Source organism: Bos grunniens, chromosome 12, assembly GCF_055505025.1.
Source record: "Bos grunniens cultivar Pamir isolate PY7600 chromosome 12, Bosgru_T2T1.0, whole genome shotgun sequence".
Lineage (NCBI taxonomy): Eukaryota > Metazoa > Chordata > Mammalia > Artiodactyla > Bovidae > Bos > Bos grunniens.
The window spans coordinates 79147690-79167792 of record NC_141176.1 but is presented as its reverse complement, the minus strand read 5'-3'; the positions used below and the strand labels follow the sequence as shown (position 1 = coordinate 79167792).

General features: G+C 41.1%; 1 protein-coding gene across 1 annotated transcript in view; it reads left to right on the top strand.

Annotated features, from left to right (window-relative positions):
- The window catches only part of LOC147361956 (ATP-binding cassette sub-family C member 4-like), a 221063-nt gene that overhangs the window by 52702 nt on the left and 148258 nt on the right, over nucleotides 1-20103 (top strand). Inside the window, exons 10-12 of the mRNA XM_086328633.1 lie at nucleotides 5189-5290; nucleotides 10140-10229; nucleotides 11635-11826. Of these exons, the coding sequence (XP_086184759.1) occupies nucleotides 5189-5290; nucleotides 10140-10229; nucleotides 11635-11826 (384 nt within the window). The remainder of the gene's footprint in view (nucleotides 1-5188; nucleotides 5291-10139; nucleotides 10230-11634; nucleotides 11827-20103) is intronic.

Here is a 20103-nt window from a genome sequence, read left to right as displayed (position 1 = left end):
TAAAACTAAAATCAGTTGAGAGGAAAAAGCTGTCTTGATTTATGCTTGACTTTTGCGGGTCAAATTTGAATTTACTCATCCAATCATTCCACAAAATAACAAGTCTAGTGCAGCCTTGAGTATGGTACAGATGAGCATATATAGGGACAGGTAAGCAACTGCAGAGAAGTCCTTCCTACTTGCAATTTATGTTTCATCAAGTGGGAGGTTAATAAAGTATCAAACAGTGATACCTGATGTGCATCTCTGTGTCAATAGTCCTTGGGAGGAAAAGTCTGAGGGGCCATGAGTTGCTTTGGCAGAGTCACTGGTGTAGTTTTGGAGGTTGTGTTGAGACGTTTGAGCAGGGAAGGCTAAGCAGGTTACCTGGAGAATTCCATGTGTGGGGGTGTGGGAGATGGGAGGCTGATGCTTCACATTTCCCTGGGGATGGTCATGTGACAAAGGCCTTTTGTGGATAAGAAGGGGGATCCGTGCATTTGAGTAACCAGAAATGTCTGAGGCTGCAGAGTAGAGAGCTGGAGGCCTGAGGAGGGGCCCATACAGGATCCTACAGGAAACATTAAGATTTTTATCATCTCAAAACTCAGCCTGGCTGCAGCCTGGAGAACAGGGCAATGAGGTGTGTTAGGGACCCAGAGCAGAGTCAGGGAGATGAGTGTATCAGGAGTGTGTGCAGTACATGGTCCAGGGACGAGATGATGTGGTTTGGTTTAGGGTGAAATAGAGAGACTTGGCCATATTTGAGAGCCGCTCAGGGGCACATTTTGAGTTGGGTATTAGGGGCGGGGAGGGGAGAGGTGGATGTCAGCCTGCTTTGGTTTTTCAGGCTGTAAAATGACCTGGATTCACTATGATAAGGAAGGCTAAGAGAGAACCAAATCTGAGGAGATGACTAGCCTGGACTTAGTTTTGGATTCTGAGAGCATTTTAAAATACTCAGTGTTTGCTGTAAGACCTGCCTCACTGAGCAGCCATTGGCTGGATTCAACCTCCTGTCCTGTTATCTAACAGGTAGCAGCAATTATCGGATAATCATTTTCTTCCTTTCTCTGCCTCTCACTTAGATGTGATGATGCCCAACTAGAAGGTAAAAATGGCCTCAGGAGTGGAAGAAAAGGTCAACTGAGTTTACTGACCAGGTGGTCAGAACTGGGCAAGATTTGACCACAGATGGGCTGGAGGTGTAGTGGGCATGCAGAGTTTAAAACACAGTGTGGTATTGAGCCCTGCTGCCCCACAGCCTCCTGAAGCCTGGGGCTCAGTAGACTAGGTGGTTCATCATCCAGTATTTCTGCTCACGTCATGTCTGGCAGCCCCAGGAAGGAAACCCACTACCCCTGCCCACCTTGGATGTGGTGCGGTGGTCCATCCCCATGGGCAGACCTACACATGGTCTTCATGGTGTTGTGTCTTCTTGTTTTCATGTGCTTTTCAATATCATTTTTCCCATGTACAAAATATGAATGATTTACTGTGACTTTATAGGCCCCAGAAACCCCTCTATTTTATCTTAATAAGGAAAATGAACTGAAGCTCTTGTCTTTGAATCACTCCAATAGGATTGTAAATATTTTGAAAGCACTATAAGTCTTCAGTGACTTTCATATCCAGTAAAATGTGTCTCTGAAGTTATATTATTCACAAAACTGCTTAGGTTTCCCCCCACCAGCCACTGGGAAGTCAATCTTTTTGGCTGAAGTTATGACTTTGATATTTTCCCACATGATCTGTTCTGGGTCTGCACATCATCTGTATTTTATTTTCGGCCTTTTTTTTTTTTTTTTTTTTTTATCAGCCTGAGTCCTAGAAAAAAATCCAGCCAGCACTTCTTACACCTTTACAAGCTGGTTATGTGTTGGAATCTCATTTAACTCCCGGAAGATTGTGATATCTTTCCTCACTCAAACCTATTATTTGTGGAGAAGTGTTGGGAATTTCTGTCCTACTATGTACACACTGATGGTGTCTGGTATCACTGACTCAATGGACATGAGTTTGAGCATGCTCCAGGAACTGGTGATGGACAGGGAAGCCTGACGTGCTGTAGTCCATGGGGTCACAAAGAGTCGGACATGACTGGGTGACTGAACTGAACACATGCACCCACTGAATATTGAGTTTTTGTCTTGGTAACATATTTAAGCTGAAATTGGCATTTGATTCTGTCTAGACAAGATGTACAATATATGCATACAACTTTTTGCTTGTTGCTGTGTTAGCTCAGTCTATGTAAAGCTGTAGCAATGCAGGTTGGATGGATTTGAGGAGCCCTGTAATCTATTCCTTCCCTTACCCATGATTTGCTGACTCTGTACAAGGCTTGGTCTCTGTTGGAGTTGGAACTAGTGTCTGTAAGTGTGTGAGTGATGTAGTGTCTATATCTTCTGTGTGACATATAGGAGAATCCCTCATGGGATTCAGGGGTAGGGAGGACAGTGCCAGCTGGTGATGTCCTGACAGGTTCCCGGGAGGATTAGCTTTTGAGATGGACTGGAAGGGTGGGTGGGTTAGTACTCAGGGTGTCCAGGCAGAGGCCACCTGGGTAGTGTGGACGTAGGTGCTTATGGATCACTGGGGGATATTAAGTATGGTGGACATTCTCAGAGGTGTTGTAGAGATCAGGAAGGAGTGTTGTTGGGGAGGGCCAGGGAAGGAACTAGGGAAAAAACCCAAGAACATTGTATCAGTATTTGAAATGATTAATAGTAAGTTAGACTCTGAAATTATGTTGCTTCAAGAGAAAAGGAAAATTGGGAGATGAATGAGCTGTGGCAGAACAGACAAGAGCTGCTACGTGACTGATGATGGGAGAGGTGATGTGGAGAGAGAACTCAGGCTGTGGTGATTGAAAGCCTGCAGAGGAGTCCTCAGACCACCGTCCATCCATCCTGCCCCTTGCTGGACACAGGCTTGGGGCAGGGAGGAGTAGCTGTGCCCCATGTTAGGTTCTCAGTGAGCCTGGATGAGAGGAGGAGGAAACGAGAGGATCTTATCTCCTGACCTCTGGTCTTTGAGAGAGATGCAAGGGTACTGCTTTCTTTTTCCTGCACAGAAGCAGGTTTTCATGATCAGTTTTTGCCAATTGTTCTTTGGAAGAGGAAGATTGCAGTCACATTTGTAGCTCTGTGGTGTGATAGATGAGAATGTCAAGGACTTGAAGGATGTTTATGATTTTAGGGGAGTAGGTTCCTATTCAAATGTTTTCTTTCTCAAACATCCCCAGAAGCTTTTATCAGTTGCCCCTATGTTGGTAGGGATTTGGTTTGCCTCTGGGTCCTAGAATTGCCCATATTAAACCTGCTTACAAGGATAGTTTGCTTTTCTCTCATGCAAGAGTCCTTGTAAGGCTCTATATTCTCTCCCTGGGGCTGCCTTTACAAAGTAACACAAACCACAAGACCTAAAATCACAAGTCTGAAATCAAGGTGTCAGCAGGGCCACAATCTCTCGAAATCCTGTAAGGGGGACTCCTTTGTCAGCTCTGTTAACTTAAATGGTTTCAGACAAACCTTATTTTTCCTAGGCTTGTAATTGCCATCATTCCAGCCTCTGTCTCCATCATCATCTGCCTGTTTTCTGCCGGTGTGTCTGTCTCTGCATCTCTCTTCTTATAAGGGCACTAATCACATTGGATTCAGGGCCCACCCTACTCCACTGTGATCTCACCTTAATGGATTACACCTATAACAACCCTATTTCCAAATAGAGTCACATTTTGAGCTAACTGGCATTAGGACATATCTTTTTTGTGGTGATACAGCTCTCCCCATAACAAGTCCCATGGCTAGTGTGAACCTCCGTGGTGTTGGGACCCAGACCCTTTCTCTCTTATTATGTTACTCCACTGCATGTGACCTTGACCCCACTGGCAGCCTCCAAGGCCCAGGCCGTGGGGTGGAGGAAGGTCCTGGTTGCTGTCACTCTCCACTGACCTCGATTTAGCCACATGGCTGTGCATATCTGCTTGTGAGGCTGGAGAGAGAGGCCCTTCTTCCAAAAAGCCACTTGCAGCCAAATCCAGGGTTTGTTACCACAGAAGAATGAGAGCAGATTTTGCGGACAGTCAGCAGTCTCTGCCACACATTCATAGTTCTTAGGGGTGTGGGTAATGGAGGTGGTCTCAGTTGTTCACTCAATTTCTCTACCACTGTAGTTTCTTTCATTGAGTTATTAATACACCTAACATTTGCAGGGCAAAAGAGAGTTTTCTGGTATATGTTTATGTTAGCTTTGTGGTGGTTCAAAGGACTTGGTTTTATTCAGCTAAATCACATTGAATGACTGCTAAGTGCTGTGAAAATAGCAAGAAGTGGAAGATGCAGCCATTCCTGTCGAGCTGGAGAGAAGGCACTGACTAAAGAGAAGAGATAAGTGATAGTGAAAAGATGCTTGTGAAGTATTTTTAAGAGGTAGAAATTTAATAAGAACATTTTCTTTTTAGAATGATAACAAGTGGTAGTTAATGAAAAGCAGTGATATTGATTTAACACACATGAGAAAAGCAGAGTGGTCTTAAGTGCTCACATGAGGGTCATGACCCACAATAGAGCCAGAGTTTTAATTCAGCATCTCTGCTGTAGGTCTTGTGTTTCCAGACTGTTTTGTGCCACCTGATTGAAGAAGGCCTGGGAATGGTCTTCCTCTCTATGTTCCTAGCAGTGTCACATGGTGCTTGGTGCATAGTGGGATTCAGTAAATATGTATGGAATAATTTCCTGTCAGCTCCCATGTTTATTGCTGGTAACACAAGACTAAAGCAATATAAATATCCAGGTTCTAAATGTGTTGAATTTTAGAGCTATATTTTCTCCTTAGGGAAAAATTTGTACACTGAGAAATGTTGAGAAAGTTGCAGATAGACTCACGACCAGGCGCTCTATTTATGTCATATATACACATGCATATACACACATTATACACACACACACACACACACACTTCCTTATATAAAGAACTCTATGTATACTATATGTACTATTTTATGAATGTACATACTATATGCTGTAATAATAGTGTATATTATCTATATAGTAGTTTGTTCTGATGTGAACCAACACTTCAAATACAAATGGCAAAACAATTTGTAGGTTGTATGGATTTTTACTGCAAATTCCAGGGAAGCAATTATTTTTGTTTGTGTTTCATCCTGCGGACTAAACTGTCTATGTTTTTCCTTTTTCTGTAGAACTTTTTGTTACTTGATGAGATATCACAGCTCACCACTCAACTGCCATCAGATGATAAAACAACCGTGCACATGAAAGATTTTACTGCTTTTTGGGATAAGGTAATAAGTCCTCCATTCCTAGATCATGACTGCTAATAGATAACTGTGACATAGATTTATTGGAGAATTTTGAGATTTTACTCAGGGTGTAAAATGTGACTTGCACATTTACTGAAAGTATGTTATAAAAGTTCTCAAAATCAGAGATAAAATTTGCAACTACAGAGATTATGTGTAAAATCAGCCTAAGACATTTGATGCATTCTCTATATCATTTTCAAGAGAGCTTTCAACATATTAGCACATCTTGAACTTAAAGTACATATGTTTGTAATGTTAGAATTTACAGGACTGGAGAGACAAAATGGCAGAGCAATGTCAGATTCTGAAGCCTGAACAGGGAGGGAGCTCAGTGTCTGGCCCTGGGAAACTGTGAGGTGTGGGGACAGGAAGCTGAATGTATGTGGCTCATTATTTTGTTGTCATAACTGAGTGAAAGTAATAAAATAGAACTCTCAGTATCAGACAAGAAAGGAGTTGAGAAGTTTAAAAAATTTCTCATGTTTAAAAATCTAGCTTCTTATTGATAGATTTGTATTCCTATAATATCCAAGTCTCCTTTTTAGTGATGAAAAATAATTGTCATTTTTTTAGTATGTTAATGTTTTAGACATATTTTAGAATGTTTTTTAGGATATGTATGTTCAAGACAACATAAACAGATGAAGAGATATTCCATGTTCCTGGGTAGGAAGAATCAATATTGTGAAAATGACTATACTACCAATGATTCAATGTGATCCCTATCAAGTTACTACTGGCATTTTTCATGGAGCTAGAACAAAAATTTCACAGTTCTTATGGAAACACAAAAGAGCCCAAATAGCCAAAGCAGTCCTGAGAAAGAAGAATGGAGCTGAAGGAATCAACTTTCCTGATTTCAGATTATACTGCAAAGCTACAGTCATCAAGACAGTATGGTACTGGAACAAAAACAGAAATATAAAAAAGACAGAAAGCCCAGAAATAAACCCATGCACCTATGGGTACATTATTTTTGACAAAGGAGGCAAGAGTATATAATGGGGCAAAGACAGCCTCTTCAATAAGTGGTGCTAGGAAAACTTGACTGCTACATTGTAAAAGAATGAAATTAGAACACTTCTTAACACCATACACAAACTCAAAATGGACTAAAGACCTAAATGTAAGACCAGAAACTATAAAACTCTTAGAGGAAAACATAGGCAGAACACTCAATGAGATAAATCAAAGCAAGATCCTCTATTACCACCTCCTAGAGTAACAGAAATAAAAACAAAAGTAAACAAGTGGGACCTGATTAAGCTTAAAAGCTTTTGTACTTCAAAGGAAACTATAAGCAAGATTTAAAGACAATCTTCAGAATGGGAGAAAATAATAGCAAATGAAACAACTGACAAGGGATTACTTTCAAAAATATTTGAACAGCTCATACAACTCAATGCCAGAAAAACAAACAACCCAATCAAAGAGTGGGAAAAAGACCTAAACAAACATTTCTCCAAAGAGGACATACAGATGGCTCACAAACACATGAAAACATGCTCAACATCACTCATTTTTACAGAAATGCAAATCAAAATGACAATGAGATTTCACCTCACACTGATCAGAATGGCCATCATCAAAAAGTCTACAAACAATAAATGCTGGAGAGGATGTGTAGAAAAGGGAGCACTCTTGCACTGTTGGTGGGAATGTAAATTGATACAGCCAATATGGAAGACGGTATGGAGACTCCTTAAAAAGCTAGGAATAAAACCACCATGCTGCAGCTGCTGCTGCTAAGTCACTCTAGTCACTCTAGTCTGACTCTGTGTGACCCCATAGACGGCAGCCCACCAGGCTCCCCTGTCCCTGGGATTCTCCAGGAAAGAACACTGGAGTGGCTTGCCATTTCCTTCTCCAATGCATGAAAGTGAAAGTGAAGTTGCTCAGTTGTGTCTGATCGTCGTGACTCCATGGACTGCAGCCTACTAGGCTCCTCCATCCATGGGAGTTTCCAGGCAAGAGTACTGGCCATATGACCCAGCAATCCCACTCTGAGGCATATACCCTGAGGAAACCAAAATTGAAAATGATACATGTATCCCATTGTTCATTGCAGCACTGTTTACAATAGGCAGGACATGGAAGCAACCTAGATATCCATTGACAGATGAAGGGATAAAGAAGTTGTGGTACATATACACAATGGAATATTATTCATCTATTAAAAAGAACACATTTAAATCAGTTCTAATAAGGTAGATGAAACTGGAGCCTATTATACAGAGTGAAGTAAGTCAGAAGGAAAAATACCAATACAGTATATTAAAGCATATACATGGAATTTAGAAAGATGGTAATGACGACCTTATATGCAAGACAGCAAAAGAGACACAGATATAAAGAACAGACTTTTAGACTCTGTAGGAGAAGGTGAGGGTGGGATAATTTGAGAGAATAGTATTGAAACATATATATTACCATATGTGAAATAGATGACCAGTCAAAGTTCGATGCATGAAACAGAGCATTCACAGCAGGTGTACTGGGACAACCCAGAAGGATGGGATGGGGAGGGAGGTTGGAGGGGTTTCAGGATGGGGGACACATGTACACCCGTGGCAAAAAATTTCTAAAAAAGAAAAAAAAGTTAATGTTTTATAACTCATTTCTTCCCAGAGAAATTTTTTCATTTTGAAGATTATTGCAATAGTTTGTCCACACTTTGTACTTTAACTTTTTTGGGCATTTTGCTGATGAACTGTAACCTCTCTTTAAAAACAAAAATTATCAGTCACTGACAATTTTCTTAACACTAAGAACATGTAAAGACATACACACACCCTTAAGTCTCTCAGGAATATGACCTGTAATTGGCATGACTTCTCCCTCACACTGGGTTGTGTGCTGTTGCATGTACCTCCATATTTTTTTGCTTTCTTACAGCAGAAGTACTTTATGGCCCCTGTTTAGCCAGGACAGGTAACGCATTTAACACATATTAAAATTGAGGTCTCAACACTCTGACCCACAAAGTCATAATTAATTTCTTAATTCCCTATTTTATTTTTGTTGTCATTGTTGGTGTTAAATTAGAGCTCTCGTGAAATTAGAGCTTTGACGGGTATTTATAAGAGTTACTTTGCCAAGAAAGACTTCATCATGCAAAGTGACCTGCTCCCTTAGCATTACTGAGATTCATTCTTTATCAAATGAAAATGGAGAGATAGTGGAGGTTTCAATTTATTAGTAGAGGGCCAGGCTAATCATGTACTTAAGCTGCCACATCGTGGAGATTAATGAAATAGTTAAAACCAAGGGTCAAGAAACTATAAAACTCCTAGAGGAGAACATAGGCAAAACACTCTCTGACATACATCACAGCAGGATCCTCTATGATCCACCTCCCAGAATATTGGAAATAAAAGTAAAAATAAACAAATGGGACCTAATTAAACTTAAAAGCTTCTGCACATCAAAAGAAAATATTAGCAAGGTGAAAAGACAGCCTTCAGAATGGGAGAAAATAATAGCAAATGAAGCAACCGACAAACAACTAATCTCAAAAATATACAAGCAACTCCTACAGCTCAACTCCAGAAAAATAAATGACCCAATCAAAAAATGGGCCAAAGATCTAAATAGACATTTCTCCAAAGAAGACATACAGATGGCTAACAAACACATGAAAAGATGCTCAACATCACTCATTATCAGAGAAATGCAAATCAAAACCACTATGAGGTACCATTTCACACCAGTCAGAATGGCTGCGATCCAAAAGTCTACAAATAATAAATGCTGGAGAGGGTGTGGAGAAAAGGGAACCCTCTTACACTGTTGGTGGGAATGCAAACTAGTACAGCCACTATGGAGAACAGTGTGGAGATTCCTTAAAAAACTGGAAATAGAACTGCCTTATGATCCAGCAATCCCACTGCTGGGCATACACACTGAGGAAACCAGAAGGGAAAGAGACACGTGTACCCCAATGTTCATCGCAGCACTGTTTATAATAGCCAGGACATGGAAGCAACCTAGATGTCCATCAGCAGATGAATGGATAAGAAAGCAGTGGTACATATACACAATGGAGTATTACTCAGCCATTAAAAAGAATACATTTGAATCAGTTCTAATGAGGTGGATGAAACTGGAGCCTATTATACAGAGTGAAGTAAGCCAGAAGGAAAAACACCAATACAGTATACTAACGCATATATATGGAATTTAGAAAGATGGTAACGATAACCCTGTATACGAGACAGCAAAAGAGACACTGATGTATAGAACAGTCTTATGGACTCTGTGGGAGAGGGAGAGGGTGGGAAGAAAAAAAAAAAAAGAAGTGTCTGTGGATCTTGTTGTTTTGGGAAAGAGCATTGTAGACAAAGAGAACCAGAAAATTAAAAGATCCTGAGTGTATACACTGCTGTATTTAAAATGGGTAATCAAAAAGGACCTACAAAAAAAAAAAAAAAAAACCAAGGGTCATAATGAAAACATAAATGATTAAAAACTTCCTATATTGACTATCCTATTAAGTGTATTATTTTAATAAATTAGTATACATCATAAAATTTGCATTTCAAATTTCAGCTTGTCATTTCAACTGCTAAATTTTGTGGCTATCTAATACTGTGTCCATATGGATAGCTAGTAAAAGGAGCCTTCTAAAGGCAACTGAAGTTGTTTCAGACCCTGGAAGAGAAAAGATTGGATGAAAAGTCCTGTAGAACACATTATCTTAAAATAGGAAGGAGAAAAATGTGGGCTATGTTTAGCATATCAATGACTATTTTGTTATTTTCTCCACTTTCTGAAGTAATGTGTGTTAATTTATTGAAAGGGGCACATTTTTATAAACTTTAATTTGCAGGAATCAGAAACCCCAACCCTACAAGGCCTTTCGTTTACTGTCAGACCTGGTGAACTGTTAGCTGTGGTTGGACCTGTGGGAGCAGGAAAGGTAAGCCATGATACCTTGTTCGGCTTGCTGCAACGCCACAGCCCCTGTTAAATTCTCAGAGTTGAGGGACTTCCCTGGTGGTCCAGTGGTTAAGAATCTGCCCTCCAATGCAGGAGACACGGGTTGGATCCCTGGTCGGGGAACTAAGATCCCACATGCCTCGGGGCAACTAAGCCTGTGTGCTGCAATGAAAGATCTTAAGTATTGCAACTATGACCCAACACAGCCAAAAACAAATAAATGAATATTTTAAAAAATTCTTAAGAGTTGAGCCTAAAGCTGTGTATAACACAGTTTGAACTGGGCAAATCTAGAATCGCTTTCCTCTAGGTGTGTTCCATGGGACATTTGTTTTGCAAGAAGGTTTCATGGCCACATAAATCTGGGTAAATGCACACTGTGTTTTCCTTCTTGGTGCTTCATGTTGCACAGTTGGGAACTGCTTGTCGGATGTTTGGACATCTCAGTGAAGGATGTTATTTATGTGACATCTATTCAGGACAGAATGAGACAGTGGGGACTTCTTTTTGTGACGGTGGTCCCTCCGGGAAGTCTGGAGGTTGTGAAGGCTCTTCCAGGAAGCTTTGAGCGTTTTCTCACATGACTTGACTTGATCCTCTCAGTGCACATGTAGTGAATGTGCAGCCATGTGCTGGAGCTAAAGAAACAGATGTGCGCGAGACCCTGGCACCTCTGCCATCCAGAGACAACCAGGTTCTGGGGTGAGACAGATATGCAGGCAGATTATTTTAGCCCAGTGCGCTAGCACTGTGATGTGGGGACACAGACACACCACATCTGTGTGGTGTATAAGATTTGAAGGACATATGTACATTCACTTAGTCTCTTGTGTTCTGTACAACAAAATACAGAAATCTAAAAGTAAGTGTGTACATGAGAGGTTGATGATTTCTTCTGTGACGGACTTTTGCTCTTTGGACACAACTCACTTCAGAGTTCTTTTAATAATGATCTTTGGATATAGTTTTTACATGTAGCTTTTTAAGAACAAGTATTTGCCAAATGAAGGATACTCAGATGTAGGAACAGCTGCATAAACATCAGATGCAAGAAATACACATCCTGCTGGGCTGCTCTGCTAGTTAAGAATGTTAAACATTTTTATTTAGTCTTTGTTGAGTATAGCGCTTCATTTGGGGGAAATTCTTGGGCACAGTAGATTGTTATAGCATTTTATTAGTATTTCTTGTCAACTGTGGGTTTACATTGACCAACAGTGTTATTTTCAACTTTTTGGTTGCAACTACCAGAACTATACATTATCGTGTTCTAAACACAAGCTTTCTATCATGTATCAAGCCCCAGGGTGGGGTCAGCTGTGCTGCGGGGCATGTTCCGTCCTGAGTGCTGCCTGTTCATGTGTGTGTATTGCCATCTGTTTCAGTCATCACTGTTATGTGCTCTGCTGGGGGAGCTGCCCCCGAGCCAGGGGCAGGCCAGCGTGCATGGGAGGATCGTGTATGTTTCTCAGCAGCCTTGGGTGTTCTCAGGAACTGTGAGGAGTAACATTTTATTTGGGAAGAAATACGAAGAAGAACGATATGAAAAAGTAATAAAGGCTTGTGCTTTGAAAGAGGTGGGTAATGACTCCTAAGTTGGATATACTTGAATTTTAAATAATAATAGTATCGGTTTAACCTACAAGATTTGTTGAGAGTTTTTATTTACTTTTTTAATTTGAAAAATCATTGTTGCTGATTATTTAAAACTGGTCTTCTGGGTAAATATGCAGGTATATACATTGCTGTTTTAATCCTGATGTGATAACACTCACAGAATGCCTTTTTTTTCTTTTTCCCCTTGAGGGGATCAGTCCATTCTATGAAGTTTCATTCACTTTTAACAATTATATAAATTTCTAAAATAGCAAGCACAGTGTAATGAATCCTTATGTACCACTTCCAGCTTTAGTCAGAATCAGCCGGTGGCCGGTCTTGCTGCATCTCTACCCCTGTGCTCTGCCTGCCCCACCCCCAACCTACATTATGCTGGAGCAGATCCTAGACATCATATTAGTTCATCTGTCTACATTTCATTAGTTTCATCTAAGAGAAAAAAAAATCTTTTCCCTTTGGAAAAAAATCACCACATTATTTCACCTGAAAAATAACCCAAATTCCTGAATGTCATCAACCTTCTAATCTGAGTTTACGTGTTGTTAGACATCCCACTGAGAAACCTTGTTCGCTGTTGTTGGAATCAGATTCCACATAAGGTCTGTCCATTGTGCTTGGTTGTTGCCTCCTCGGTCCCTTTCAGTCTCTCGGTTTCCTGCGTTACTTCATTTTTTATTTATAATTTATTATTTAAAGAAAATAGAATGCTTATGTTTCTTCTTAATACTGTATCATTTTGTTGGAGAAGAGATTATTTTCAGAAAGGGCATTGATTTTCACAGAAAATGGCAAAGTGAAATGTTTAACTCTACATTAGGATTTAGATGAAATTAGTGAATGAATGAGGAAAACTAAACTTATCTGATAGAATATAATTTGGCAGAAACAAAGAAAAATGTAAATACCGATAAATAGTTTGTTATTCTCTTGGGTTATAAACATCAGTGAAAAACAGTTTTAAAGGGCTCCCCCTGGTCTCTTCAGGGCAGTTTGGACATCTGAATATTCTTTTATACAGTGAGGAAAAAGCTGGGACAAACTTTCAAAGGTTTGGTGTTAAAGGCTGCAAACTCTCTTTGTGAGGAAATAATAATTCTGCTTGAACAATGGCTTGAACACCATAGACAGTATTATGTGAGCAGCATTTTATGATAATGTGGACAGAACAGAATTATTCATTTAATGGCTGCTATTTCTTTCTCTTGGGCTCATGTTAACAGGAGATTGTGCTTTTGCAGAAATGATGTGAAGTTAGGGGGAATGAGCTAGATTTTTATTAAATGGTACATAGACTGGGTAAGAAGAGGGGAAACAAATGTGAAACAGTGAGACATGGCTCCTATTTATTCAGAGTTCATGTGCAAATCATTTTTGTATCTGTCTCTGACACGTGTGCATGCACACACATAAACAAGAAACAGTTCGGTTCAGTTCAGTCGCACAGCCGTGTCCAACTCTTTGTGACCCCATGAATTGCAGCATGCGAGGCCTCCCTGTCCATCACCAACTCCCGGAGTTCACTGAGACTCATGTCCATCGAGTCAGTGATGCCATCCAGCCATCTCATCCTCTGGCGTCCCCTTCTCCTCCTGCCCCCAATCCCTCCCAGCATCAGAGTCTTTTCCAATGAGTCAACTCTTCGCATGAGATGGCCAAAGTACTGGAGTTTCAGCTTCAGCATCATTCCCTCCAAAGAAATCCGAGGGCTGATCTCCTTCAGAATGGACTGGTTGGATCTCCTTGCAGTCCAAGGAACTCTCAAGAATGTTCTTCAACACCACAGTTCAAAAACATCAATTCTTCAGCACTCAGCTTTCTTCACAGTCCAACTCTCACATCCATACATGACTACTGGAAAAACCATAGCCTTGACTAGACGGACCTTTGTTGGCAAAGTAATGTCTCTGCTTTTGAATATGCTATCTAGGTTGGTCATAACTTTCTTTCTAAGGAGTAAGTGTCTTTTAATTTCATGGCTGCAGTCACCATCTGCAGTGATTTTGGAGCCCCTCCAAAAATAAAGTCTGACACTGTTTCCACTGTTTCCCCATCTATTTGCCATGAGTGGTGGGACCAGATGCCATGATCTTAGTTTTCTGAATGTTGAGCTTTAGGCCAACTTTTCCACTCTCCTCTTTCACTTTTATCAAGAGGCTTTTTAATTCCTCTTCACTTTCTGCCATAAGGGTGGTGTTATCTGCATATCTGAGGTTATTGATATTTCTCCCGGCAATCTTGATTCCAGCTTGTGCTTCTTCCAGCCCAGCGTTTCTCATGATGTACTCTGCATAGAAGTTAAATAATCAGGGTGACAATATACAACCTTGACGTACTCCTTTTCCTATTTGGAACCAGTCTGTTGTTCCATGTCCAGTTCTGTTGCTTCCTGACCTGCATATAGGTTTCTCAAGAGGCAGGTCAGGTGGTCTGGTATTCCCATCTCTTTCAGAATTTTCCACAGTTTATTGTGATCCATACAGTCAAAGGCTTTGTCAATAAAGCAGAAATGGATGTTTTTCTGGAACTCTCTTGCTTTTTCAATGATCCAGTGGATGTTGGCAATTTGATCTCTGGTTCCTCTGCCTTTTCTAAAACCAGCTTGAACATCTGAAATTTCATGGTTCATGTATTGCTGAAGCCTGACTTGGAGAATTTTGAGCATTAATTTACTAGTGTGTGAGATGAGTGCAATTGTGTGGTAGTTTGAGCATTCTTTGGCATTGCCTTTCTTTGGAATTGGAATGAAAACTGACCTTTTCCAGTCCTGTGGCCACTGCTGAGTTTTCCAAATTTGGTGGCATATTGAGTGCAGCACTTTCACAGCACCATCTTTCAGGATTTGAAATAGCTCCACTGGAATTTCATCACCTCCACTAGCTTTGTTCATAGTGATGCTTTCTAAGGCCCACTTGACTTCACATTCCAGGATGTCTGGCTCTAGGTGAGTGATCACACCATTGTGATGATCTGGGTTGTGAAGATCTTTTTTTGTATAGTTCTTCTGTGTATTCTTGCCACCTCTTCTTAATTATCTTCTGCTTCTGTTAGGTCCATACCATTTCTGACCTTGATCGAGCCCATGTTTGCATGAAATGTTCCCTTGGTATCTCTAATTTTCTTGAAGAGATCTCTAGTCTTTCCCATTCTGTTGTTTTCCTCTATTTCTTTGCATTGATCACTGAGGAAGGCTTTTTTTCTCTCCTTGCTATTCTTTGGAACTCTGCATTCGGATGCTTATATCTTTCCTTTTCTCCTTTGCTTTTCACTTCTCTTCTTTTCACAGCTATTTGTAAGGCCTCCCCAGACAGCCATTTTGCTTTTTTGCATGTCTTTTCCATGGGGATGGTCTTGATCCCTGTCTCCTGTACAATGTCACGAACCTCCATCCATAGTTCATCAGGCACTCTTGTCTATCAGATCTAGTCCCTTAAATCTATTTCTCACTTCCACTGTATAATCATAAGGGATTTGATTTAGGTCATACCTGAATGGTCTAGTGGTTTTCCCTACTTTCTTCAATTTCAGTCTGAATTTGGCAATAAGGAGTTCATGGTCTGAGCCACAGTCAGTTCCCAGTCTTGTTTTTGCTGACTGTATAGAGCTTCTCCATCTTTGGCTGCAAAGAATATAATCAATCTGATTTCAGTGTTAACCATCTGGTGATGTCCATGTGTAAAGTCTTCTCTTGTGTTGTTGGAAAAGGGTGTTTGCTATGACCAGTGCATGCTCTTGGCAAAACTCTATTACTCCAAGGCCAAATTTGCCTGTTATTCCAGGTGTTTCTTGACTTCTTTCCCCTATAATGAAAAGGACATCTTTTTTGGGTGTTAGTTCTAAAAGGTCTTGGAGGTCTTCATAGAACTGTTCAACTTCAGCTTCTTCCGCATTACAGGTTGGGGCATAGGCTTGGATTACCATGATATCAAATGGTTTGCCTTGGAAATGAACAGAGATCATTCTGTCATTTTTGAGATTGCATCCAAGTATTGCATTTCGGATTCTTTGTTGACCATGATGGCTACTCCATTTTTTCTAAGGGATTCCTGCCCACAGTAGTAGATACAATGGTCATCTGAGTTAAATTCAGCCATTGCAGTCCATTTTAGTTTGCTGATTCCTAAAATGTTAATGTTCATTCTTGCCATCTCCTGTTTGACCACTTCCAATTTGCCTTGATTCATGGACCTAACATTCCAGGTTCCTATGCAATATTGCTCTTTACAGCATCGGACCTTGATTCTATCACCAGTCACATCCACAACAGGGTATTGTTTTTGCTCTGGCTCCATCCCTTCATTCTTTCTGTAGTTATTTCTCAACTGATCTCCTGTAGCATATTGGGCACTTAACAACCTGGGGAGTTCCTCTTTCAGTATCCTATCATTTTGCCTTTTCATACTGTTCATGGGGTTCTCAAGGCAAGAATATTGAAATGGTTTGCCATTCCCTTCTCCAGTGGACCGCATTCTGTCAGACGTCTCCACCATGACCCGTCCGTCTTGGGTGGTCCCAGATGGCATGGCTTAGTTTCTTTGAGTTAAACAAGGCTGTGGTCTGTGTGATCAGATTGGCTAGTATTCTGTGATTATGGTTTCAGTGTGTCTGCCCTCTGATGCCCTCTCACAACCCTACTGTCTTACTTGGGTTTCTCTTACCTTTATCATGGGGTATCTCTTCACGGCTGCTCCAGCAAAGTGCAGCCGCTGTTTCTTACCTTGAATGAGGGGTATCTCTTTACGGCCGCCCCTCCTGACCTTGAACGTGGAATAGCTCCTCTCGGCCCTCCTGCGCCCATGCAGCTGCCGTTCCTTGGACGTGGGGTTGCTCGTCTCTGCTGCCACCCCTGACCTTAGACATGGGGTAGCTCCTCTTGGCCGCTCTTGCGCTGTCGCGGTCTGGCACTCTTGGTTGTCGCCCTTTACCTTGGGCGAGGGGTAGCTCCTCTCGGCCACGCTTCTGCGTGGTCCTTCGCAGCTGGTGTGCTTATGCATGGTCACGTGATTTATTAATTCTTTATGAGTATCCTTGATGTTCCTATCTTAATTTTATAGTAGGAGAAACTGATACTTGAGGGATCAAACAGCTCATCTCTGAGTTTACAGCTCAAGTTCAGATCTGTTTCTGCATAACCCTAGATTCCATGGAAGGTAGGGTGTGGAGTAAACAGATTTCAGGCATTTCCTCTTTGCCTTAATCACATCCAGCTCCTGACACCCAGATCAAATTCCAGAGACCCAGCCAGGGTGTGCCCCTTTCTTTGGTGACCTTGCTTTTCTGGTGAAGGAAGAGACACACCCTGGTTAGGGTCTCTGTTTACATGCCCCCTTACACCTTCATCCATTGCTCACTTTTTAAGAAGTTCTTAATTCTAAACTTCCTCAATTGAAAGGCAGCACAACACCATGGATAAGCATGGAAATTAGAGGCACTATGGTGTGAAAGAGCAGAAGTCTCTGAACTGACATGAGCTGGGTCAGATTCTAGTTCTTCTGTTCAATAGCCAAAAAGGAAACATATACCTATTTGAATGCAGAGTTGCAAAGAATAGCAAGGAGAGATAAGAAAGCTTTCCTCAGTGATCATTGCAAAGAAATAGAGGAAAACAACAGAATGGGAAAGACTAGAGATTGCTTCAAGAAAATTAGAGATACCAAAAGAATGTTTCATGCAAAGATGGGCACAATAAAGGACAGAAATGGTATGGACCTAACAGAAGCAGAAGATATTAAGAAGAGATGGTAATAATACACAGAAGGACTATACAAAAAAGATCTCCACCACCCAGAAAATCACGATGGTGTGATCACTCACCTAGAGCCAGACATTCTGGAATGGAAAGTCAAGTGGGCCTTAGGAAGTATCACTATGAACAAAGCTAGTGAAGGTGATGGAATTCCAGTTGAACTATTTCAAATCCTGAAAGATGATGCTGTGAAAGTGCTGCACTCAATATGTCAGCAAATTTGGAAAACTCAGCAGTGGCCACAGGACTGGAAAATGTGTTTTCATTCCAATCCCAGAGAAAGGCAATGCCAAAGAATGCTCAAAACCACACAATTACACTCATTTCACATACTAGCAAAGTAATGCTCAACATTCTCCAAGCTTGGCTTCAACAGTACATGAACTGTAAACTTCCAGATGCTCAAGATGGATTTAGAAAATTCAGAGGAAGCAGAGATCAAATTGCCAACATATGCTGGATCATCAAAAAAGAAAGAGAGTTCCAGAAAAACATCTATTTCTGTTTTATTGACAATGCAAAACTTTGACCGTGTGGACCACAACAAACTCTGGAAAATTCTTCAAGAGGTGGGAATACCAGACCACCTGATCTGCCTCTTGAGAAATCTGTAAGCAAGTCAGAAAGCAACAGTTAGAACTGGACATGGAACAACAGACTAGTTCCAAATTAGGAAAGGAGTACATCAAGGCTGTATATTGTCACCGTGCTTATTTAACTTATATGAAGAATACATCATGAGAAATGCTGGGCTGGATGAAGCACAAGCTAGAATAAAGATTGCCGTGAGAAATATAAAAAACCTCAGATATGCAGATGACACCACTTTTATGGCAGAAAATGAAGAAGAACTAAAGAGCCTCTTGATGAAAGTGAAAGAGGAGAGTGAAAAAGGTGGCTTAAAGCTCAACATTCAGAAAACTAAGCTCATGGTATCCGGTCCCATCACTTCATGGGAAATAGATGGGGAAACAGTAGAAACAGTGACAGACTTTATTTTTGGGGGCTCCAAAATCACTGCAGTTGGTGATTGCAGCCATGAAATTTAAAGACAGTTACTCCTTGGTAGGAAAGTTATGACCAACCTAGATAGCATATCCAAAAGCAGAGACATTACTTGCCAACAAAGGTCCCCCTAGTGAAATCTATGGTTTTCTCCATAGTCATGTATGGATGTGAGTTGGACTATAAAGAAAGGTGAGCACCGAAGAATTGATGCTTTTGAACTGTGGTGTTGGGAAGACTCTTGAGGGTCCCTTGGACTACAAGGAGATCCAAACAGTCCATCCTAAAGGAAATCAGTCCTGAATGTTCCTTGGATGGACTGATGCTGAAGCTGAAACTCCAATACTTTGGCTACCTGATACAAAGAACTGACTCATTAGAATATCCCTGATGCTGGGAAAGATTGAAGACAGGAGGAAAAGGGGACGACAGAGGATGAGATGGTTGGATGTCATCACCGACTCAATGGACATGAGTTTGATTAAACTCCGGGAATGGGCGATGGACAGGAAGGCCTGACCTGCTGCAGTCAATGGGGTCACAAAGAGTCAGACACGGCTGAGCAACTGAACTGAACTGACCCTCAGAACAGTGATGTGACCTCACTTAGTCTCAGTTTCCTCATCTGGGAAATGGGGTCAGTACTTACCATGTAGCTTGTTGCAAAGATTAGAGATAATCAGTATTAGGGTGCAGCACAGTGCTTGGTTCACAGATCTTACCCACCAGGAGCTGAGAGAAGCTATGTGCACGCATACAAATTATTGAGCAGAATAGGACAGGTCCTTCAGAAGAAATATACGCAAAGCCTTAGGAACCCAGCAGGAAGAGAGTGAGTCCAGGATGGTTTCCTGGGAGAGTGTGTTTGGGCTGAGCCTGGAAGGATGGGCAGGATATTGACAGGCCATGAGAGGAGGGGCAATTCCAAACGGAAGACAAGCAGTAAATGAAGGCGTGGGGTTCCATTGTTTGACTCCAGAATCCAACCCTCGTCTGCCAGGGTGCTCATCAACTATTTCAACAGTCTGCTCCATAGCATTTCTACTGTTAAGTCTCCACCATTGCTGAAGGGTCCTTGGTATGTTTTTGGTAGATGGTATCAAACCAGCTTCTTCATTTCCTAGTTCACCTCTAGTTTGTGTATCTGCTGTTCAGTGAAAATTGGTTAAATTTAACTTAGAGGAAAATAACATGAATAAGAACACTTTCCTGTCAGTGGGAAGAATTGTAATATATGCTCAAGTCAGGCTTTTCCCTTTAACCTAATCAGAAAATCCTGGCTGGGAAATTAGCCTGACTTGGATTTTACCTCAAATCCTTTAAAATGTTCTTCCCATCTGGGACTTGTCCATTAATAATTTGCAAAGTCAACAACAGACTCAAAGTCCTACCACCAGAGTTGAAGAGACCCTGTTTCTTATGCTCGAACTGAGCTAAGTGAAAGAGTGAACTTTTCTAGAGCATGTTGCGATTGCTGTACTATAATGCA